General features: G+C 45.0%; 1 protein-coding gene, 1 long non-coding RNA gene and 1 pseudogene across 10 annotated transcripts in view; 2 read left to right on the top strand and 1 right to left on the bottom strand.

Annotated features, from left to right (window-relative positions):
• The window catches only part of ZNF592 (zinc finger protein 592), a 57152-nt gene extending 41042 nt beyond the window's left edge, over nucleotides 1-16110 (bottom strand). For 3 of the 9 annotated variants that reach the window (XM_073801432.1, XM_019945732.3, XM_019945731.3), the window contains exon 1: nucleotides 2638-3501. Coding sequence is in view for 1 of the 9 variants with exons in the window: in XM_019945728.3 (XP_019801287.1) it covers nucleotides 15979-16053 (75 nt within the window). In the remaining 8 variants the exon portion in view is untranslated. Of the gene's footprint in view, nucleotides 1-2637; nucleotides 3502-15229; nucleotides 15361-15978 lie in introns of those variants that run through there. The other 6 variants (XR_002178478.3, XM_019945730.3, XM_019945733.3 and 3 more) reach the window with 6 other exon arrangements.
• Nucleotides 16111-16544: 434 nt separating this feature from the next.
• LOC117311146 (uncharacterized) lies at nucleotides 16545-21599 on the top strand. Its single transcript, XR_004525306.2, has 2 exons — nucleotides 16545-16882; nucleotides 21336-21599. It is a non-coding gene; the product is annotated as an uncharacterized lncRNA (long non-coding RNA).
• Nucleotides 21600-23389: 1790 nt separating this feature from the next.
• On the top strand, nucleotides 23390-24047 carry LOC101338217 (large ribosomal subunit protein uL23 pseudogene; annotated as a pseudogene).
• Nucleotides 24048-24262: the final 215 nt, after the last annotated feature.

Genomic DNA, 24262 nt, shown 5'->3' with positions numbered 1-24262 from the left:
TGTCTATGAACCCTAGGCCCCTGCAGGACTAAGTTAAATATTATATTTTATTGGTGTTAAGTGCCTACTGGCCATTGTCCCCACAATAAGGTCATCTGTCTTGAGGACTGGATCAGTGTGACGCCAATGGAGGGGGAAGGCTAGCTCTGAGAACCGCAGGGAAGAGGAGAACACAAGGTGGTCTTGAGTCTTAAGACAAGAGGATACAACTCTGTGAATATACCAAAACCCATTGAATTACGCACTTTAAATGGGTAAACTATATGGCACGTGAATTACATCTCAATAAAGCTGTTAGATTTTTAGAAAAGATAAAAAGGAAGAAAAGAGGATAGAACTGAAAGGAATTGGGATTATAAAAGACTGTACAACTGACTGGGATGATACAAGTGGAAACTAGGCATAGGCAACAAAGTTTAAGCAGAGCTAAGAACTGAGATAAAAACTGATACTTTGTAACCAGTACCCCCTTTTCCTTTCATTACTTGAAACAGAGCTCAGCACTAAGGGACACTGCACTTTGTTAAAAGGGAAAAAGACCCAGAGACAGAAAAAAGAGAGACAGGACTCCTCTTGTTCACACACCATCCTTGAGGAGTTTCCCCCCACTGAACTTTGTAAAAGCATCATCTCTTGGTAGTAGGGATCCCCAAATTTAGGTAGGAAGCCAGTAGCCTCAGACCTGCTGGGAACCAAGCCTCCACTCCCCAAATAAAAGGGCCCCAGAAAAGAAAAAGTGGCCATTCCGCAGATCACTCCTTCCCCAGCTCTGGTACCCCTGTGTTTGGTGGCTCTGGGTGTGCCACCAATCTCATCTACCACAGGCAAACCACAGTCCCAAATATCCCGAAATTAAAAGGTTGGGGTGGGGGCCAAATGTACTATTAGTATCGGGGTGTCTCTTCAGTTCCCTTAGGTCACTAAGGAGTTTAGGAGCTGCTGAGTCAAGGGCCTGGTAAAGGATGCCTCTCCCAGGTACTCTACTCTCACTCCCCTTTTCTTTTTCTCACACCTCCACACACACACACACACACACACACACACACACACACACACACACACACTCACACACTCTTCTCCTTCCTGTTCCTCTCTCTCCCCCTACTCCTTCCTCCATGCCCCTCTCCATTCCTCCGTCCCTTTCTCTCTTCCCCCCTCTTGTCTCCCTCACAGATGTTCTTCTTTATCCCCTTCTTCCTCTCTCTTCTCTCCTTCCCCTCTCAAAAGAGATCTGGGTGCGCTCTTTCACCATGACTGCTCAGACCCAAGTGCAGCCAGCCTCCTGCAGGAAAGCAGGGCGCCAGCCACGGCAGCTTTTCACCAACAACCCAGCATGGCAACGGACCCAACATCCAGGTATCTGCAATGTGTGCCCACTGCATATGTCCCTGGTGATCCAAGGGAATGACAGAAAATAACGTGTTCAAAGGACATCCCTATGTGCCCTTCCACCATCAGAAAAAATGGAGTATCTTTTTAAGATATCTGTGAAATGTTCACAGATAAAATGATGTGATATCTGGGATCTGCCTCAAAATAACACAGGGCAGGAGGAAGAGAGCAGGGAGGGCATGTATAAATGAGACAAGATTGGCCATGAAATGATAACTGTTGGATCTGCATGAGGAGTACATGGGAGTTTATCATGTTATTTTTCTCTACATATGCACATTTCAGCACACTAGGAACCAGACTCTTGGATAGTGGACTCTATGGGTGCAACTAGCTAACCACCAAGATCACACCCATTAGGATGGCTATTATCAAACAAAACAGAAAATAGCAAGTGTTGGTGAGAATGTGGTGGAGAAACTGGAATCCTTGTGAATCGCTGGTGGGAATGTACTGTAGCCACTATGGAAAACAGCATGGCAGTTCCTAAGAAAAATTACACATAGTGGATATAACACTTCCACTTCTAGGTATATACCCAAAAGAATTGAAAGGGGTCTCAAAGAGGTATTTGTACATCTATGTTCATAGCAACATTATTCACAATATCCAAAAGGTGAAAACAACCCAAGTATTCATCAATGGATGAATGGATAAACAAAATGTGACATAAATATAAAAGGGAATATTATTCAGCCTTTAAAAAGGAATGAAGTTCTGATACATGCTAAAACATAGATGAACCTTAAAGGCATTATGCTAAATGAAATAAGCCATATACAAAAGGACAAATATCGTCTGATTCCACTGATAATGAGGTACCTAGAGCAGTCAATTTCATAGAGACAAAAAGTAGAACAGTGGTTACCAGGGGATAAAGGGGAGAAAGGAAAAGGGGTTGTTATATAATGGGTGAAGAGTTTCAGTTTGGGATGATGAAAAGGTTCTAGAGATGGACGGTGGTGATGGTTATGTGAATGTCCTTAATGCCACTGAACAGTACATTTGAAAATAGTTAAAATGGTGTAAATCAACTATACTTCAATAAAAATAATAACAAAAACACTAATAAAAAATCCTTGGATACCCTTAAAATATGGTTAAAATGGTCAATTTTCTTATGTATGTTTTACCACAATTTTTAAAAATAATGATAACTACCAAGGAACATTGAAAAAAAAAAAACCACTTGTGTCCAAACTCTCAGCTCTTCAAGGCCAGCTCAGGTCAGCCTAGACATCATACCTCAGTGAGGTTCTCAAAACAAGGGTGTGGTGAATATTGCTGGGAGTGTACAGCTGTGGAGAAAGGAATAACTTCTACCTATAGGCACATGGTCTAGTTTCCAAACACCACCTAAGGAAAGAAGAAAAATAAAATGTTTTTTAATAGGTCTGAAGGCAAATGTAATTAAAGTAAGTTAATAATAATAAAGTGTAGGTCAGACCCTGAGAAGAATCTCCAAACCTAATTCAAAGCGGGCCTCAAATGTAGTCAAAGATAGTACTATCCCCAGTCCCAGATCTTCTCCCTTTCGCCTAGCATAGTGTGCTGGTTCAGAGCCCAGACTTTACGTGGGTTCAAATCCCAGTTCTACTACTTACTAGCCATGTGACCTTGGCCAGGTTCCTCCACCTCTGTGTCTCAGTTTCCCCATAAGTAAAATGGGGGTTATAGGGGTTAAATGAGTTAGTATTTGTAAAGCTCTTACAACACTGCCTTAAACATAGCAAATACACATGTTTGTTAAGTATTCTGCCACCAACCTCAGTGGCCAGCAAGCTTTACCTCATAATTTTTCAGAGTGCCCCTGCAGACCACTGAATCCCTAAACGTCAGGCTGACTGGATGCATGCACAGGGGACAGAGACAGGGCAAGTGAAGGTCGGTTACCCCTCCTCACAGCTCATCCTCCAGTGCTCAGGAGGGCTGAAGAAGCAGAGGATCAAGGAGTGAACAAGGGGACCAAGGGGCAGGTAGGCTGGGGGAAAGTCACAGGTGGGGGAGAGGCAGGGAAGGGACAAGCACCAAGCAGGGGATGAGAATAAGAGAAGACATGGGGAAAGCTGGCAGACCCTTTTTTTTTTTTTTTTAATCTAAGTGGTCCTCAATTGTAACTGGACATCAGAATCACCTTGGGAACTTTGGAAACTACTAATGCTTGGCCATAACCTCCCAAGATTCCAATTTTAGAGGCCCGTGTGGAGAAACTAGTTAACAGTCCATCAGGTGCATGTACCCACAAATGACAGAATAAAGAGTCTCTTTTCTAATTCCGCTCACTCTCACTTCCTGCGTTCCCTCGCTTGACTTCATTTGTCTTAACTTTGACAGACCAGCATTTATTTGGATTCTAAATAGAGATATAGACAATATTAATGGAAAAACTTACAAGGGAATGGAAGGAAACTCATTATTCCAATTCTATAGAAGGGAAATACAGAAAACTTTTTTCCTTTTCTTATTTGGATCTTCACATTTCAAAACATAAACTAACAAGCAGACCCTGTGCTGTCCAGATGAGGATAAAGTCAGAAACCAGGGGATGGGGTAGGGAGTGTCTTAGATCTGATGTCCAAAATAAGTTAGTTCTGAGGTGCTCCAATGAGTGTGCCTGATTATTTATTCCAGGGTAACCTCAGTTCCTGCAGACACCGGATTCTTTAGGGTTATTCAGACCATCTCTGGTGCCCAATAACACAGTTTGGCTGCAGAGAGGGGCTGGCAAACCTGAGAATCAGGCTCCATTGGCCCAGGCTGGCTGCTTCTCTCAGGCCACATACACACATGTGGATTTATAGGAACTTTACAGTTTATATAACACTATTGCCACTTCACAGGGAACTCGCCAGAACCAAGACTAATACTGAGGCTCCTGCTTGCCTCCAACAACCAGACTGCCCTTCCACTCAGGAATTCTGAACCAGGAGGTCTGACTTCACATTTCAGTTTCCCAACATCCTCATCTTCCCAAGGTGCTACTGCATATGGCACACATTTTCCTTCAACTGGTATTGAGACATTCACTACAGCCCTTGCCACAATTATGACACACCTTAGGGTGTTGTAAGACTGAGATTAGGAAACAACGTACTAGAACACTGTTCTGGATTAGAGGTTCTTCCAACACCAGAAAGATTAAGAGCCCAAGAGATTCTAGGAAACCATTAAATTTAAGCTGCTAACTCTACAAGCAAGGAAATGAAGGCCCAGAGAGGTGAGGTAATCAAATGAGATAAAGTACATAAACTGGAGAGTTTTTATTACTGTGAAAGATTCCTGTTATTCCTGGCAACATGACTGGCCCTGCCTTAGCTTCCCAGAGGGCCTGAAGTCTCCTACTCACAGTTACCCATTCAAATCTCTCCATCAAACACCCAGTATAAGGCTTATTAACCCGCAGACTAGTGATTCTAGCCCTGGAAGCACATTAGAAACACATGGGGAGCAGTGCTAATACCTAACTCCACCTCAGGCCAATTAAATCAGAATCTTCAGGGGTGGGGCTGAGCATTTTTTAGAAAACAACCTAGAGGACTGATGTTGTCTGGGGCTGGGAACCACAGTCTTTAGACCAAAGTATAGTCCAGGGACCACTGGCCTCAAAAATCACCCCCAAATCTTGTTAATGATGCAGACTTCTAAGTCCACCTGCAGACTGACTCAATAGAAATAAAGTGGGTCTCGGGACTTCCCTGGTGGCGCAGTGGTTAAGAATCCGCCTGCCAATGCAGGGGACACGGATTTGAGCCCTGGGTCCTGGAAAAGCCCGCATGCCGCAGAGCAACTAAGCCCGCAAGCCACAACTACTGAGCCCTCGTGCCACAACTACTGAAGCCCGCGTGCCTAGAGCCCGTGCTCTGCAACGAGAAGCCATGGCAATGAGAAGCACACGTGCCGCAACGAAGAGTAGCCCCTGCTCGCCGCAACTAGAGAAAGCTCATGCGCAGCAATGAAGACCCAACGCAGCAAAAATAAATAAATTTTTAAAAAAAGAAGAAAGAAAGTGGGTCTCAGGAATCTGAAGCTGTGACAGTCACCCAGTGGTTAGAGAATTACAGCAGTGGCACTGAGTGAGTCTCAGAAGTCACACCTGTGCTCCGGCTGACCCTGGAGTCCTGGATGGCCCCAGTAGCTGGCCTGGGAAAGGTTCCCAGATGATTCAGACTCTGGTGCCCACTCTAAGCTAAGAGCCCCTGCAGAAGCCCCACTGCTTCAATCACCAGCAGCTGTGGCAAACCTTTCAAAAACAGAGCTGGAGTCCATCGTGGTTCTACACAGCCACCTGGGGCTTCCCATCTCACTCAGAGCTTCGGTTCAGGCCCCCACTAGGATTTACAAGCCCAGTGGGACCACCTTGGCCTCCTCTCCTATACCTTCCTCCTCCTCACTCCAGTTTTTCTCTCCACCCTGACTGCTCTTCCCTCAGATAAATGCATGGCTCCCTCTCTTACTCCTTCAGAACTCTGTTCAAACGTCCATTATCAGTGAGGCTTCCTTACTTAAAGCAGAAAATCTGCCTCCCCACCAAACCTCTCTATCTTCCATCCCAGCTTTGCTGTTTTTCTCTGTAATACTTTTCACCATCTCTCATACTTTATGTTTTACTTGTTTATTATCTATAAGACCTCACACACTGGATTACAAGCTCCATGAAAGTAAGATTGTTTATTTTGTTCCCGGTTATAGTCCCAGTGCCTATAGTGCCTGGCACAGAGCAGGCACTGAAATATTTATTCTAGGAATTAATACATCAGGAACACCAATCTCAAAACATAACTTGTACCAAAAGATCAAAGAAGCTGATTATACCGAAATCACTTCTCCACTGATCTCATCTTGGCAGAAGCCTTTTTAAAAACAGGCTAGAGGCCTAATGAAACAGAAACCATTTAGAAATAAGTACTTCCCGTCAATTAATCCAATCCAAATGGGTTTGTCAGTCAAAGACAATTTGTTCCGAGGAACAGATAAAACTATGGAGACAGAAAATGGAGTTGAAAGAAGGTAATCGAACAAATAGATTTCACATACTGTCCTGGTATATGTGTAGGTTCAGAAGAAAACCTGAGAGCACTTACAGCTACTCTCAGACAGGAAAGTCTCCAGCAGACCAGAAAGGACAGGCTCCCATCCAGGGTTACAGTCGGTGAGATGCAGGCCCAGTGCAGGATATGACGGCCCGCTTCCCACCAGATCCATCAACCTAATGAACCTGGAGAGGACCCGTCCTCTTTCCCTTGTGCCTGCTTTCCCCACCTGCTTCCAAAACTCATTTGAAACCATGGACAGTACTTTAAGCTCTACCAAGTCGGGAGCACTAGAAGCTTTTATCAAGGCCACACAGCAGCTGGGGAGAATTCTGCCATTACTAAGTCTCACAGATGTCATCTGTTCTGCTCCATGTCTCCATCCTTGTCCTTGTTACCGCTTTCCTCGCCACCTCTGGTCTCTTCCCACAGTCATCCTACATGTCTAAGACCAATCTTCCCCATCACCATTTTCACGGGTCATTCACTCTGCTCAAAAACTTACAATAATTTCCTGTAGTCGATCACATCAGCTCCAACCCTCGGGCCAGACTTTTGAGAACCTGTCCTCTAGGCCTAGACTTTAAATTTCAGGAGCTGCTTCTTCACCCACCTCAAAGCACCAAATCACTGCCTTCACCTTCAACAGCACCAGTAAGAGATGAGACCCTAGAGCCTGGAACAGACTGGACCACATCTCCAACCTCCATTCCTGCCCAAAGCATCCTCACTCTCCACACCATCCATACCCATCCCCCCACAACAGCTTCTAGCCACACTGTCCTTCCCTACTCGACTTCCACAACACAAACACACACTACACACATACATGCATGCTCATTCATTCAACTGATAATATTAGTTGAGCACCTCCTAGGTGCCAGGCCTTATCCTAGTCACTATGGATACCACAGTGAACAAACAGACTAAGTCCCTCCCCATGCAGGGCTGACATTCCACTAGGAGACAAATGGACACAAACAAGCAAATTCATGATATGTCAGGTAGTCATATAGCCTTTCTCAATAGGAGTTCAGTAGGAAATCATAAAATGGAACGACTACATTCTCAATTCTGAAGCAAGTGAGAGTGCAAGCCACGTGAATACAGGGGAGAAGAGGTTTTAGGCAGAGGGAAGAGCAAGTAGAGAAGCCCTGAAGCAGGGAAATGCTTGATGCATTCAAGGAACCCAAACCAGAGCAGAGGCAGTCACAGGAGATGGGGGTGGGAAGCAAATAATGGAGGGCCACTGTGAGGACTGACTTTCACTCTTAGATTGAAGGCTATAGGAGGACCTGGGGTAAAGGAGCGACATGCTCTGACTTTCACTGTAAAAGGATTACTCCTCTCTGCCGTCTATCATCAGGTAGTAAAATTATGAGGGACTTATTTTCTTCTTGAATGTTCCAAAATTTTCTAAACTGAAGATATATTTTTCTTTTTTTTTTTTTTAACGCTGCAGCACACAGCTTATGGGATCTTAGGTCCCCGACCAGGGATCGAACCTGGGCCCCGGCAGTGGAAGCTTCGAGTCCTAACCACTGGACTGCCAGGGAATGCCCCAATTTTTTTTTAATTTTTATTGGAATATAGTTGATTTACAATGTTGCATTAGTTTCAGGTGTACAGCAAAGTGAATGAGTTATACATATACGTATATCCATTCTTTTTTACATTCTTTTCCCATATAGGCCATTACAGAGTACTGAGTAGAGTTCTCTGTGCTATACAGTAGGTTCTTATTAGTTATCTATTTTATATATAATAGTGTGTATATGTCAATCTCAGTCTCCCAGTTTATCCCTCCTCCCCCACTCCCTTACCCCCTTGTAGCCATACCATATTTTTTAAATGAAGGAAAAACAATCTTCCTAATCCTTTAAGACTGAGCCCAAATTCCACCTCCACTCAAAGCCCCCTGTACCCGTGCTAGGCCATGCTGTACCCTAGACCCTGGCCATCAGGACCACTGGGGTGGCCCCAGTGTTAGCAGTACCGGCCTACAGCAACTAATTTTCATGAAAGTTTCTTCTGCTCCCCTCACTTCTCTCCTGTCATGCAGGAACATGTCCCTTCGGACACTCTTGCCCCAAGTGCCTGCCTGGGTCCCACTCTTTCTCTCCATTAACTTAATTAATTCCTGGTAATTAAAGTTACAGTTTAGTGATGAACTGCTAAAAGACTGACCTCTCAAGGGGTGTAAATATTTTTTTTATTCTTTATACAGTTTTTTAAATTCTTTATACAGTTTTTGAAAATAAATTTTATTGATTAATTGATTGATTGATTGCTGCACTGGGTCTTCGTTGCTGCGCGCGCGCTTTCTCTAGTTGAGGCAAGCAGGGGCCTGCTCTTCGTTGCGCTGCGCAGGCTTCTCATTGCGGTGGCTTCTCTTGTTGCAGAGCACAGGCTCTAGGCACACGGCCTTCAGTAGTTGTGGCACTCGGGATCAGTATTTGTGGCTCGTGGGCTCTAGAGCGCAGGCTCAGTAGTTGTGGTGCACAGGCTTAGTTGCTCCACAGGATGTGGGATCTTCCCGGGCCAGGGCTCGAACCCGTGTCCCCTGCATTGGCAGGCGGATTCTTAACCACTGCGCCACCAAGGAAGTTCCAGGTGTAAATATTTTAAATGGGGACACTAAGTGGAAATGCAAACGTCTTAAGACTCAGAGGAATGCAGCTATAATGTTGGAACGATAGGCACTGGGGTGCCTAGTTTGTGGGTAGGTGGCTACCTTCTCCTAAAGGGTACAGGTGCTTAGAAAAGCAATGTCAAAGGGAGACAAGTGAAGTAATGAAAGATGAGATTACGTCATTGCCACCACCTCTCTCCTCCCAAATGGCCATTCAATCCATTTTGGGTACCAGAGAATGTTCCCCAGAGGTAACCCCAGCCATCTCAGAGGGGTGACTTGTGTGAAAGTAACTACCACCATCAGAAAGAAAAGCCCCCTTAAGACACTTCTGGTCTGGAAGCAAATTGTTCTCCAATTGCTTTCAGTGGGGGAACTCCTTGAGGGCAAAGTTCATCTCACATGATTCTTTTATGCTCCACAGAGCATCCAGCTCTGTGTTGGGCCCAGGGTGGGCCTTTCATAAACAACTGTAGATAATTGATCATTGATGGCCCAGTTGTAAAAAGGCTCCAAAGGACTTTTTTTTCCAAAGGATTTTAAATACACATAAGCATTCTAACTAAGAACAACAGTAGTATTAATCACACACCTAATATTTTTAAGGGCCTGAAGATTTATAGCCTTAATGAAGTCTCAGACAGTGAAGCAGTTTTTACAACCTCAGCCAGTTCAGTTCAGGTCTGGAGAGTCTGTCTAACAAGGCAAAGGGAGAGAGCAGCCCTTGTCCACACACACCCGAGCCTCGGCTGGGCCAAGCCCCAGAAGAATCTGAACAGCTGCTTGCTGCCCACCCCTGGACTCCCTTCTCCTCCAAAAATGCCAAAGCTCTGCCTCAGAGGTGTTTTCGGGCCCTGGAATAGCCTTGAGAGGCTTGCAGTTACAATGGTCACCTTGAAGATCACCTACCTTCAAGACCTCTCTCTCAGGTCTCACTCTGCCCTTGGCTTGCTAACGAACAACTTTAACTTCAGAACTGAGTTGGCAGACAGGAGTAGAATGCTGTGAACTGCAGCAAACCAGGGGAATAAAAGCGGAGCCAGAACCCACTCCACTGGCTCACATTCAGCTCCAGCTTGCTAAGGGCAGTGTGGGTAAACGTTCCTATGCCCAATGACTGGATGGACATAAGGATGAAGTAGCTCCCTGCCTCACTCCCAGGATGGGCTGAACCTCCAGTAGGAGGGAAATTCCAGGAATGTATGTGAGGTTCGTTCATACATAGGAACCCCTCTCTTTACCATCCCCCATGTCAATGTGTAGGAGACTAAGAGCGCTGTGGTCCATGGGAGAGAGCCCAGGGCCATGCCCAAAAGAAGTGACTTCTTTAGAAGCATGCCCCCAAAAAACACCCAACAAATGAAGCTAGAAGCCAATTCATTCTGCTCATCAGCTCCTCCCAGATGGGTGCAGCTGTGGCTCCCTGAATTCAGGAACTATCCCGATCAGAGTTTCTAGCCTAAGTCACCTGCTGGGGAGAGCTGTCTTTACTGCACATCTACCAAAGGCAAGCCTCCTTGCCTACCAAGGAGGGATAGCCAGTTCCAACATCATACCTCTTCTAGAGGGACATATTTCTGGGCAGTTTGAGTTTTTGCTTTAGGACATTCAATGTTTGTCTCTAAAATTAAACACAGATTTACCCATTGTTTTTGTAATGATGACATATAAGCTTATAGAAAATTCAAGTGACAGGCAAAAATATAAAGAAAAAAGTAAAAACCACTCTAATCCCACCACTCAAGAGGTAAGATCTGACATAAACTCTGCTCTGCAGAAGAAGTGAACCTATTCTGAGTTAAACCTAGGGTGTTGCTCTTGCTTTTCTGGAAAAGTCTGTGGATTTAGTTTTCAGAAGACCCTTAATGCCACCCCTGAACTACTCGAAAAAATTTCAGGGGTCTCCAATATTTCTGGAGCTCACAAATGGACATTAATGAAGTCATAAAGACTCGCTGCCCCACACACATACTGACTTGAGGCCAGGAGTTCATCTGTTCAGCAGACATACCCCTTTTTTTCACTCAACATAGCATAAGTCTTTCTACAATCAATCACATAAATAGACATCATCATACTTTTTATCTCCTGGAGCATGTAAATGAGAGGAAGGGGGACACCATTACCTCTTGATACAATACCTTTAGAATCTGAAATGGAGTATGTGGGTAAATGTGACTTTACCCAAAGTCACACAGCAAACAGAGGACACCTATTCTCTGCTGATGGATTTGAGGAATGACTCTGTGGTGACACCAAACTCAAAAGGCGTTCATTAACTTTTCTTTCAGTCATAAAAAGGATCCAATGTGCCATTTCAACACATACATAAACACTTCCCACTGTCAAATAAAAATGAATGGTTGGTTGAAGTAGCACTTTTATCCCTAAAAACATTTCCCCAAATTAATAAGCTAATGGATATCCCATCCTACACTCCTAAAGCATGAAGGGGGAGAACAATGGACCAGATGCCCACAAATGGAAACATACACAGACTGTGGGTACATGCAACTGCTCCACCTCACAGGCATCAACACTAGGAACTCTCTCCTATTCAGGATACTCCTATTTTTGTAGGAAAAGAAAAAGTTAAAACAAACGTATATAAAGACAGCGCTGGAGATAAACATCTAATAAAAACACTAAATATTAAAACAGTAGCTCTAGGGTATAAGATTTATCAGTTTTATTTCATTTGTATACCTATCTGAATTGCCTAAATTTTCTACATGAATGCTCTTTAGAGTTTTAAAAGAAAAATAATTAACCCATAATCTAGGTTGGTCTATTTGGATTTTATTTTTTGCTGTAGAAAAACAGATTCAAAACTCTAGAGGGTCCACAACTCTTCTCAGTTTTGTGGAAGCAGAAGGAAGTGTTAAGACGAAGCTCAAACCTCATGAAGATTGCAATCCAACAGGAAAGCTCACCATGACCACGCTGAATAGAGGGCAAGAATTATTACCTTCTTTTCTGTCTCCAATGTGTAGGGAAGATGAAAATCCTAAACCAATCTCTCCTTCAAGTGCAACCAAAAGAAACCACCCCTGCCCCATCTCTTCCAAGAGTTCACAGACCTCTACTCTCCGAACAATTTCCAGTGCATCTGTCCACAACCACTCCTTGGCCACAAAATTACCCACACCACTTGGTATCTGCATACCTTCTCCAGTAATCCCCTTTTCCAGTACTTTATCTCTAAAAAAGTTATTTCTCCTTTTCCTTAAGTCTCACAAACACAGGATCCCACCCAAACAGTACAGAATCATTCATTCTATCAATTAAATAATCATTGTTAACTATACTGTATAGAGCTTCAGGAAAGATTATGTTAACAAAAAGGGTTAGTTTTCATGGAGCCTGAGAAAAACAAATGGGAATTGAGGAGCAAGAGTTTGTTAGTCTGTCCCAGCCCTGGCCAGAAGTCAGGGAGTGGGGGTGGGGAGGGCCATGGCCAGAGGAGAGAAACATCTGTCATTCTGCAGTTTCATTTCTCAAGGCTAGTTAATACCCTGAGTTTATGCATCAGTCTCTTCCAAGTTTGGTTAATCAGCCTCCCTGGATCCAATCAGCTCTGCGTGCCCTACAAACTGAATTTCAGGTTTATGAAACTGAGCACAAGATCCTGAAGCACAGAGATCCCACCAAACTAAAGTCACCTCCCAGGATGACATCTGTCTCTACTCTCTAACAGCAACACCCATCACGTGATATGTATTTGATGCACCCAATAGTCTCTGATATGTCCCTGTGACTTACAGAATTAAATCCAAACTTGGCCTGCCTTTCACAAGCCCAAATCAGCTTCCCAGCCTCATCCCTGGACAAGCCAAGTCTCTCATGGCTCCATGCTTTCACACATGACTCTCTCTTCATAGACTGCCCTTTGCCCAGTCTTGCTTGCCTGCAAAACTTCTGTTCTTCCTCTAAAGCCCAGTTCAGAAGTCACCTGGCCCTAAAGCCTTCCCTACTTCCCCAGGCATTTAGTTCTTACTGCCCCCAACTGTAGTTCTCTAACTACAAAGGCTTTAGAGAATTTGTTAAATACATTGTAGCTCATTCTTTTAATTATCTAACCTCCCCTGGATACCCTGAGCTTCTTGAGGCAAGGAACTCACATTGTATCCATAAGCCCTAGCACAGTGTCAAGACTGAAATAAGAGATCAACCTTGAAGGACTGATCACATGGAACATTGGCATTAAGTTATTTAGAGGAAAAGAGTCTCACAATATTCAAGAATTAAATTGTCTATATACTTAATCTCATCCAAAATGACAATAGGGCACGGAGGCAGCATGGGCGTTTTAAAATTTTAAGTAATAATAGCAGCTAACATTTGTACTAAGTTAATTTGATCAGCACAACAACGCTAGGAGGTAGATACATTTTTCTGCATTTAAGCTGAGAAAAGCTTGAGGCTTTTCCAAACAGGAAACTGAGGCACGAGAGGGTTTAAATAACTCAAAATCATTCAGTTAGTAAGTGGCAAAAGCAAGACACAAACTCGGTAGTCTGGCTCCAGAGCCAGTGCGCTCTGGAATCAGGAAGATCTAGGTTTTAATACAGATTATGTTACAAATATGGCTTTGGATAAGTCATCTAACTCCTCCGAGCTTGTATATGTAAAGGGGGCAGGACAACCCCTTTCTCTTAGAGTGCAGGGAGGATTAAGTTAAATATGATAATGTTTGCAAAAGTCTCTAAAATGGATTCTCCCACCTAACAGGCACTCCATAAATGTTCATTTATTTTCCTTTCCCTTCATAAAAGCTGGGCAAAATAGTCTCTCTGAGGAAAAGGATCCTCCCCCAGACTGCGTGAGGCTTTTCGAAGCAGATCAAGTAGTGTGGCCACTCAACACAGAAAGCCTTGCCTTACCTGTTTATCTCTGTCCATACCAGAGTCCTTTCAAAATGTAAATATCATCATGTCACTCACTTAAAACCTTTCAAAGGTTCCTAATTACACCGGGGATACAATCCAAACTAAGGAGGGAAGGCATTCAGTCCCCAAGGCCCCCAGTGATCGGACACACCTCTCTATAAACTTATCTCCCCTCTCCTTTTCCCCCTCCAGCCATACAGGCCTCTTTCACTTCCTCCAACTTGCCAAGCTCTCTGCTGCTCCACACATGGTTAACTCTTCACCCTCCTTCAGGTCTCAGCCTAAATGTCACTTCCTCAAGGGAAGCCTTCCCTGAGCCTCCAACCCAAATCAAGGCCCATATCTCTTACCACTCTCTTCACCTTTCTTTCCTTGTATTCATCACAGTCTGAAATGATTAGTTTACCACTTCCTTCAAAGTTTTATTTAAAAGACACCTTCTCAGGAGGCCTTTTCAGACCACTCAAATATAAATTCAGTCCCTACCCAGTAACTCATATCCTCCTTCCCTATCTTCTTTTTCTCATTAGCACTTATTAACAGACTATATTTTTATTATATATTTTATTGTCTGGCCCCTTAGAATGAAAGCTCCACAAGGGCAGTTATTTTTGCTTGCTTTCTTCACAACATCTAACAATGGCTGGCACATATTGGTTGACAAATATCTGTTGTTGAATGAAATTTCAAGATTATTTATTATCGGGCCTTCTCACTGGTCTATGAGCTCAAGCTAAAACACGTCTATCTGGTTTCCCACTGTACTCCCAACACCTAGTCCAGTACCTAGCACATAATAAGTGCTCAGTAAAATTTTACTAAATGAATCAAAGCCATGACCAGTGGGAAAATTGGAAAATGGTCAAAATATGTGTTAGCACCTTGCTTCCTCTTCTCTTTCACTGTATAATGTACCTGTGAGTTTGAGGAAACAGACCCCTGAAATCCTACCAAGCACCTGCCAGGCATCTATCTGTCCACATCCTGTATCCTCAGCCACACTGTACACACCAACAAATGCACTGTACAGGCCCTCCAGAACACAGAGCTGAAGGCAAGTGGGCCAACCCTAAGCCAAATACCACCTTACCCCAAGTCCCATTCTCTGACTGCCAGTCCTATTCTAGGCTAGTCCTGGGTGCCAGACATGCTGCCCTGGGTGGGCCCATGGATTTATTCCAATCTAGGATTTTTAATGCCACCTCTAGCCTACTCAAAAAAGAAAAAAAAAGTTAAAAATCCCTGAGCAGCTCGAATAATCCTGGGGTTCTCAGAAGCAGACATACCTAAGGTCGTACGGACCCCTCCCCCTCACATGCGCTGATCCAAGGCCAGGAGGCCATCTGTCCAGCAGACGCTCCCCGTCCTCCCTCGGGTCACATTGAGCCTTTCCCCTCCGGGTTGGCAGGAAGAGCCCCTGTAGAAAGACAATCTCCACCCTGATCAACAGGCCTGGTCACCCCCTGGGCCCCCAACTCTGGAGCAGGAATACCCGTCTGCTCCCGAAAAAACCTCCCCCAGGGTCAGAACTTGGGCGGAGGTGGGGGGAAGGACTGAGGGGCGCCAAAAAAGGTCGATCCCCCAAATGTCTGTCCCGTGACGACACCAGCTCTTCGGGCGACCGGGACAGTCCAGCTGACAGGGCGCCCCAGCGGGGGAAAGTGGCACCGTTATCCGTGCCTGGGCGGGGGGCCGCGGGCCGACGCCGAGGGCGGCCGCCCGTCCCGCGCCGGGAGGACAGCAGCGTGCCCGCCCGGTGGGGTAGCGGCGGGTCGGGGTGGCGGAAGGGGCAGGCTGCCCGTCCGCCGGGGGCGGGGTGGGGTGGCGGCCGGGGCCCGCCAGGCGGCGGTCAGGGGAAGTGGCTGCCGCCTCAGGCGGCGAGCAGGGTCCGCCTGGCTGCAGGGCCGGGCCGCGGTGCGGGCGCGGGCTCGGCCTCGGCCCTGGCTCCGCTCAGCCCCCAGCTCGGGCTGGAGCGGCCTCGGCGGCGGCCCCGGCCCACAAGCCCCGCCCGGCCCGGCCCGCGGGGGGCGCTTACCTGGCGGCGGCGGCGGCTGCAGGCCCCGGGCTCGGCCGCGCGCGTCCCCAGCGCCGGCTGCGGGAGCCACAACATGGCGACGGCGGTGGCGGGCGGGGCTGCGGCTCCGGGGGCGGAGCGGGGGCGGGAGCCGGCCTGGCGGCGGGACCTGGCTGGGGCCGCGGGCGGGGGTTGTGGGGGGGGGCAGGCGGAAGGCGGCTCGGACCTGGGCACCCGCCCAGGGCGGTGCGGCTGAGGGGCTGACCCGGCCTGGGCCCGGCTTCTCGCCTCTCGCCTACCGTCTACCGCCTCCCGCCCCAGGCGGGCTGCGCGGCACCGACCCGGCGGTGGCGACAGCGACGGGCTGGGCGGGGCGGGGGCGGTGCCGGGCAGAGCTGGACCCTAGACCTCGCAGACCCAGACCCTGCCCCCGCCCTCGCCTGACCCGTCTGCCCCGCCGAGCGCCCGGCGCGATTCCGGCCCGGCGGCCGCTCCCTGCAACCTGGGCCTCTCGTTCTCTGACCGGCCTCCAGGGCAGGGGCCTTCGGTCAGGGCCGAGGTCCCCCACTAGAGGGCCACGATCTGCCTACGCGGCTGTGTCGCCCCAGCGGACAGCGAGCGCCTCTGGAGCCGGCACGGCGTCCTCTTCCCTCAGATCTGGCACCTAGTGGGGCCTAGTAGGCTGTTAAGTGAAAGGTAGCAGAGGTGGCGTGGGCCTGGCACTTAGTAGGTGCGCCCTAAATGTTCGGTCATCGCTGGATCTAGGGACTTGCAAGCAGGCCTGGAGGTGCGGGGCGCTCTGGCATGTTGTCTCTGGGATGACCGTGAGACCCGCGGCGAACAGAGTTGGAGGCCTGGCAACGGGTGCCTCCCAGGGGTAGACTGCAACATCTCTGAGTTACAGGGGAAGCTAAGACTGTGCGAGGTGAGAACTCGGAGAGACGGGCAGATGGCCAGGGCAGGACCTTCCAAGAACCTAGAGTACCTGGAAACTGGTGGTGTTAAGGTGGCAACTAGGTTGAGGGTGTGAGAGCACGGAGATGAGGCCCTGGTGTCTGGCAGTGAGCACCCACTGCTAACCACGGAGAAATGCCCTCTGAAGAACCGGGAAAGAGACGCCAATTTGCTCGAGGGGTGCAACTGATTTTCAGCCAGGGCCTGCTGTGGGCCAGGCTCTAAGCTGAGTTGACCACTTGGGTAGGGGGTGTGTGGTAGTGAAGCAATGAAGGCAGTAAAGGGTGATGATTCCAGAAGTTTGGCAGGAAGAGGGGGAAAAGAGTAAGCCTATAGCTCCAGGGGTAGTAAAAGAGAGAGGTGATTTTTATTTTTATTTATTTATTTATTTATTTATTGCGGTACGCGGGCCTCTCACTGCTGTGGCCTCTCCCGTTGCGGAGCACAGGCTCCGGATGCGCAGACTCAGCGGCCATGGCTCACGGGCCCGGCCGCTCCGCGGCATGTGGGATCCTCCCGGACCGGGGCACGAACCCATGTCCCCTGAATCGGCAGGTGGACTCTCAACCACTGCGCCACCAGGGAGGCCCTATTTTTATTTTTTCCTATTTGAGGACGAGCTCTCAAAGGAGCTGAGAGGGGAGAATAAAAGATAAGGGATAGGATAATTAATGATGCGTGATCTCAGAAAAGAAAAAGGAAATAGGGCTGAGGAAGGGGGAGGAAGAAATCAGAGAAGAGGCACACCTCTTCCTGCTAGATTTAAAGGATACACAAAGATAGAAATATTTTGAGGTGGGGAGGCATGCATACTCAGCCCTGCATGTTTCCATGGGTCAGCTGCCTGGATGACCCCCAAAGTCAACCATAATTCTGCTGGGGGGTCACTGCCCTTTGCAATTTAAGTGCAATTGGCTCAAACCCCTATTCCACTTAGAGTAGGAAACGCAGCATACCTGCCAACATTTCCAAAGATTCACGGGAGAACTTAACATTTCTTCAAATTATCACTGGCCCCAATTTCTTATTTCCAAAATTATACTCCATTGTGCTCTTTTAGGAAATTTGTTACTATTCCCTGGATACTCTCCATGTATATTCCCCCCAAATACGGTACCATGCTTGTGAAAACAAGCAAAATGCCCAGTGTTATATAATTGTTAAATTATAGTTCATTTGTAACCATTAAAAATCATGTTGAACACAACATTGTAAATCAACTATACTCCGATATAAAATTTAAAAATTTAAAAAATCATGTTGAAGAAAAAGATTAATGACATGGTATATACCTGTAATTAAAAAGCACATCATAGGGGCTTCCCTGCTGGCGCAGTGGTTGAGAATCCGCCTGCCGATGCAGGGGACACGGGTTCGTGCCCCGGTCCGGGAGGATCCCACATGCCGCGGAGCGGCTGGGCCCGTGAGCCATGGCTGCTGAGCCTGCGTGTCCAGAGACTGTGCTCCGCAACGGGAGAGGCCACAGCAGTGAGACGCCTGCGTACCGCAAAAAAAAAAAAAAAAAAGCACATCATAAGATGATGGGATACCGAGACTTCCCTGGTGGTCCAGTGGGTAAGACTCTGTGTTCCCAATGCAGGGGGCACGGGTTCAATCCCTGGTCAGGGAACTAGATCCCACATGCATGCCACAACTAGGAGTCCACATGCCGCAGCCAAAACTAACTAAATAATAAATAAATATTTTTTTAAAAGATATGATACCAGCTTGTAATATATAAATATACATAAACGTGTATCACACAAAGACTTTTTTTTTACATTTATTTGCATTGGGTTTATTGGATAACACCATATTGAATAACTTTAATCCCAGAATCTGCTTATTTTTTTTAATTGAAATATAGTTGCTGTACAATATTATACAAGTTACAGGTGTACAATATAGTGATTCACAATTTTTAAAGGTTATACTCCATTTATAATTATTATAAAATATTGGCTATATTCCCCATACTGTACAATATATCCTTGTCACTTATTTTATACCTAATAGTTTGTACCTATTACTCCCCTACCCCAATATTGCCCCTTCCCTTCAAATTTTTTAAAATGCAAGGTGGAGAGCAGGGTAGAATATACTTCCATTTTTTATAAAAATTATATATATAATTAATATTTACACACATATATATTTGCTTATCCAAGCATAGCACATATCTGATGGACACAAATGAGATTAGGTAGGGAAACTAGATGGCTGGGGGACAGGAGCATGAGGGAGACCTTTTATCACCGTATGCCCTTTTGTGCCCTTTGAATTTTATACTATGTGCTTTACCAATAAAGAACAAATAAATGCAATTTAATTTTTTTTAACGCATATACTTTTTTAGTAGTGTTCTGGATCACCAGGTATAAACAGGAAAATAAAGCAGGGCTCTGGACAGCAGACCTAGCTATTTCTTTTTTTTTTTTTTTTTTTAATTATTTATTTATTTATTTATTTTTGGCTGCGTTGGGTCTTTGTTGCTGCGCGCAGGCTTTCTCTAGTTGTGTAGAGTAGGGGCTACTCTTCATTGCGGTGCACGGGCTTCTCTTTGCAGTGGCTTCTCTTTGTTGCGGAGCACAAGCCCTAGAGCGCGCGGGCTTCAGCAGTTGTGGCCCACGGGCTCAGTAGTTGTGGTTCACAGGCTCTAGAGCACAGGCTCAGTAGTTGTGGCACACGGGCTTAGTTGCTCCGCGGCATGTGGGATCTTCCCAGACCAGGGCTTGAATCCGTGTCCTGTGCATTGGCAGGTGGATTCTTAACCACTGTGCCACCAGGGAAGTCCCAGACCTAGCTATTTCCAAAGTCCCCTCCCGTGCCCAGAGGCTGCATGGTGTCCATCAAAGAACATCACAGAGGGAATCAGGAGACTTGGCTTCAAGTCCAGCCTCTGTTACCAACTCTCTGTGCTGCCCTGGACCGGTCACCTCATCTCTCTGATCATCCCTTTCCTCTTCGGTAAAATGGAGGCAATAGTACTTTTGAGCTACGTAATATAAAATAATATCACACATAGATTTTTAAATGGTATTTTTATTTTCTTCTGTGACTTCTTATTTTCTTATTTTTACAGTAGTACATTAATATTTACCTTGAAATCAGGAAAAATGATATTTTAAAGTGTATTTTTATGAAAGGTATTTTTAAAAGATATTTATGGAATTCAGAAGAAAGATATTAGGAGTCAGGAAAGGAAATTGGAAATGGATATTTGAAGGATGGATGGGACTTTGACAAGCAGAGATGGGCTAGTTGAGGAGGCTGCCCTATGCAGAAGGAACAGTACAATGATACAGAATGAGAAGTTCAGCAAACACCAAGAGGTCAGTTTGGTTGGAGCACAGATTCATGTGGAAGAAATTGAGGTGAATCAGTCTGGACAAGTAGGGCAATAGTCCTGAATGCCAAGTTGAACCCTTTGTAATTTGACAGCTGGGAGAACCCTGGAGCTTGAACTGTGCAGGTGATAAATTTTAAAATAAATGTTCCTGTATCCTCTTCCTTAATGAGATTCTAGATCTTAACCCTTCTACCCTAATGATATCTGGGCATCTGATTGACTCAGAGTGAAGCGGTAGGGGCAACAGTTTTTGCATTCCCTTTTCACAGAGTGAGAACTGGCCCTTGCTTCTCTGGTTATTCATTACTACAATTTTTATTCACAAGGCAGAAGTTTCAGAGAACAAATTAGCAAAGAGTGAAAATGAAAGGAAGAAGAAATGTGCATTTTAAACCAATGCTTGCAAAAACTTTTTTGTTTTTTTACAACTTTCTATGAGGTCAGCTTTTTCTTAGATTCCATATATAAGTGAAATCACACAGTATTTGTCTTTCTCTGATTTATTTCACTTAGCATAATGTCCTCAAGATCCATCCATATTTTCAAAAATGGCATGATTTCCTTCTTTTCTATGGCTGAATAATATTCTTTGCACTCTTTCTGACTCTGAACTTCCATAAGAAATATATTCCACATCTCAACCCAGAATATATACACATGTGCACACAGACACACACACCTCTGAAACAAAACATTTCATGAAATGTTACCATTGTATGCAATGCATTCTGATATTTTCAACTTTATTATTTTTATTTCTTTTTAAATACTGGTCATTGATCTTATGACCCATTATAGGGCTCCAAAATGCCTTAAAGGACATTGAAAAAAGGCTAGACTATTATTCCTTATGTTTGCAGTTCTCATTTAAATATCCATACAGGCAGTGACCTTAAGTTTGCCATGTTTACATGTCCCAGAAAGCCTCAGGACAGGCAAGACTCTCTCAGGATGTGGTGGGGGAGAGAATAGAAGGATTGGCAGGAGCCATGTTTGAGTTTCTCTTCCCTTCTCAGTAAATATTTCCTGATTTCAATATTTCTCAGGAGGCATAAATGTTTTCTCCTTTGTCTAGCTTGCGATACAGACTGAACTTCAAACAAGATTAGACTACTGCCTGCAGACTACCAGAGACAACTATTTATTTGAATGAACAGAATCATGGACTAAAATAAAAGGGAAATAATATGTCTGGATAGTGGCAACACATAGAAGCCATCTGATCCAACGCTGTTGGAGTACTACAGGGACAGTAAATTTTATCCTTACTTAGAAGTTTGGAACCAGTGAAAAGCTGAAAATATCAACTTTATTACCAATAAAGCTGAGCTGAAGAATGTTCTGGTTGATGACCAATAGTCTTTTTACTATTCTTTGAATTAAAATATTCTCCCCCCAAACTCCAACCTACAACTTGTAGAGGTCTAGCAACTTTAACCATGTATGATTAGAGAAGACTGCCCTCTCTATAAGGGCAAGCAGATCCAAATTCACCAATTAGGTAGGTCACCTGGAAGAACCAGGACAAGTTCTCCTAACTGACTTCCTATGGGGGGGAAAAAAAAAGAATGGGGAATAAGGATTTATCCCCGCCCAAACAAATTGGACCTAGCCCAGTAGTTGGTCAGTTAATTGGAAAAGTATATTAAAGCAGTGAATTATAAAAAGTGACAAATACAAACCTTAATATTTCATTTTCATTTCAAACCTATAAGGAATACCCACTTGCGAATCTTTTGATGTGAGGTCAAACCTTTTATGTGAGCAACAGTGGCGATTAGAATTCTTGAGTTGTCTTTCTTACATAATTCATATCCATGATATATTTTCTATGCTTTCCAATTTGTTTTTTTAAAGTTGACTGAGGGGGACTTCCCTGGCGGTCCAATGGTTAAGACTCCATGCTTCCATTGCAGGGGCCACAGGTTTGATCCCTGGTCCAGGAACTAAGATCCCACATGCCCCACAACATGGCCAAAAATAAAAAATTTAAAAAATAAAGTTGACTGAGGACTTAGAGCTTCTTGCAAAGCAATATAACTAGAGGCTCCCTCTTAAAAAAAAAAAAAAATTCCTTCTTAATTCTCTCACTCATGTCTGGTTTGACAGTAATTTTCAACTGGTCTCTATCTAATATTTCCAAAACATTCAACTGACATTTCATAGAAACAACTCTTTCTTTTTCATGCTTATGTGTCATCAGTTTATGTAATTTTAATTAAATTAATTATACTCTGGCAAACAGCTGTCATAAGCAATTTTGGGATCAAACACAACAGATTCTTATTAGGCATCTAACAAAACTGGTAGGAAGAAGTATGTAGATATTCCAGAGATGGACTCACTAATCCAAAGCATTTAGCAGGCTTGGGCATTAGTCAATATGTTTATTTGGAGGGAATGGAAAGTGTTGATTCCAGAGAGTTCATTAAAACAAAACCGGTTAATGCTCATATACTAGTATAACCAACTCTGGGTGCATATATCTTAACATTCTTCTTCCATTATGTATCCACTTTATAAATGTTTACTGATATTCAGGATAGTGCCAGGCACTATTCTAGGCCCTGAAGAAGCACAGCTCACTGAAAAGGAAGAAACTGGTATGTAAACAGGATGAAGAGGCAGGATGGAGAAGGAGGAATGTTAAGGAGCACATCCCTTTACCTTCTCTCTACTCCATCCCTTCAAAATCACTGTCCCTCCATTCCCACTTAGCTAAAAAATGGCTTTAAATATCTTAGGATTGGCATGGCTATCACAGAAATCCCCATGGTAATACCACAATACCACCTACTACATTAACAGTATATATGTATATATATATATATATACATATATATGTATTTTATACATATATATACATATACATATACATATATATATATATATATATATATATATATATATATATATATACACACCTTATGTACTTTCCAGTGCTAATGAGATGATGCAATTGGTCCATTCAGAGAAAGCTGTGGCAATGGGAATTGGTATAATTCTCTTAAAAAGCAATTTGACAGTACTTGCAAAGAGCCTTAACAGAGACGTGACTCTCTTTTGACTCATCAGTACCACTCCTAGAAACTTTTCCTTAAGAAAAAGTCCTCCCTCCTTTTCACAAAGATGACACCAAAGGCAAAGAAGGAAGCCCCTGCCCCTCCCAAAGCCGAAGCCAAAGCAAAGGCTTTGAAGACCAAGAAAGCAGAGTTGAAATGTGTCCACGGCCAGAAAAAAAAAAAAAAAATCGCCTGTCACCCACCTTGCCTCAGCCCAAAGCACTGAGGCTCAGGAGGCAGCCCAAATATCCTGCAAAGAGCACCCCTAGGATAAACAAGCTTGACCGCTATGCCATCATCAAGTTCCCCCTCACCGCCAAGTCAGCCATGAAGAAGACAGAAGGCAGCACACCTGTGGTCCTTGTGGATGGCAAGGCCAATAAGCATCAAATTAAACAGGCTATGAAGAAGCTCTATGACATTGACGTGGCCCAGGTGGACAACTTGACCAGGTCTGATGGAAAAAAGAAGGCATATGTTCGCCTGGCTCCTGACTATGATGCTTTGGATGTTGCCAACAAAATTGGGATCACCTAAACTGAGTCCAGCTGGCTAATTCTAAATATAAAAGTTTTCACAAAAAAAAAAAAAGAAGAAGAGAGAAAGAAAGAGAGAAAGAAAGAAAGAAAGAAAGAGGGCTTCCCTGGTGGCGCAGTGGTTGAGAGTCCACCTGCCGATGCAGGGGACACGGGTTCGTGCCCCGGCCTGGGAGGATCCCACATGCCGCGGAGCGGCTGGGCCCATGAGCCATGGCTGCTGAGCCTGCGCACCCAGAGCCTGTGCTCCGCAATGGGAGAGGCCACAACAGTGAGAGGCCCGTGTACTGCAAAAAAAAAAAAAAGGAAAAAAGAAAGAAAGAAAGAAAGAAAGTTCTATCCAAAAGAGAATGGCCACATGCCTAATATTTACTACAACCTTATTTGTGATAGTGAAAGTTTGA

Source organism: Tursiops truncatus, chromosome 2 (genome assembly GCF_011762595.2).
Source record: "Tursiops truncatus isolate mTurTru1 chromosome 2, mTurTru1.mat.Y, whole genome shotgun sequence".
NCBI classification, from domain to species: Eukaryota; Metazoa; Chordata; class Mammalia; order Artiodactyla; family Delphinidae; genus Tursiops; species Tursiops truncatus.
Note: the sequence above shows the minus strand (reverse complement) of the source record. Positions and strands in the feature narration are given on the sequence as shown.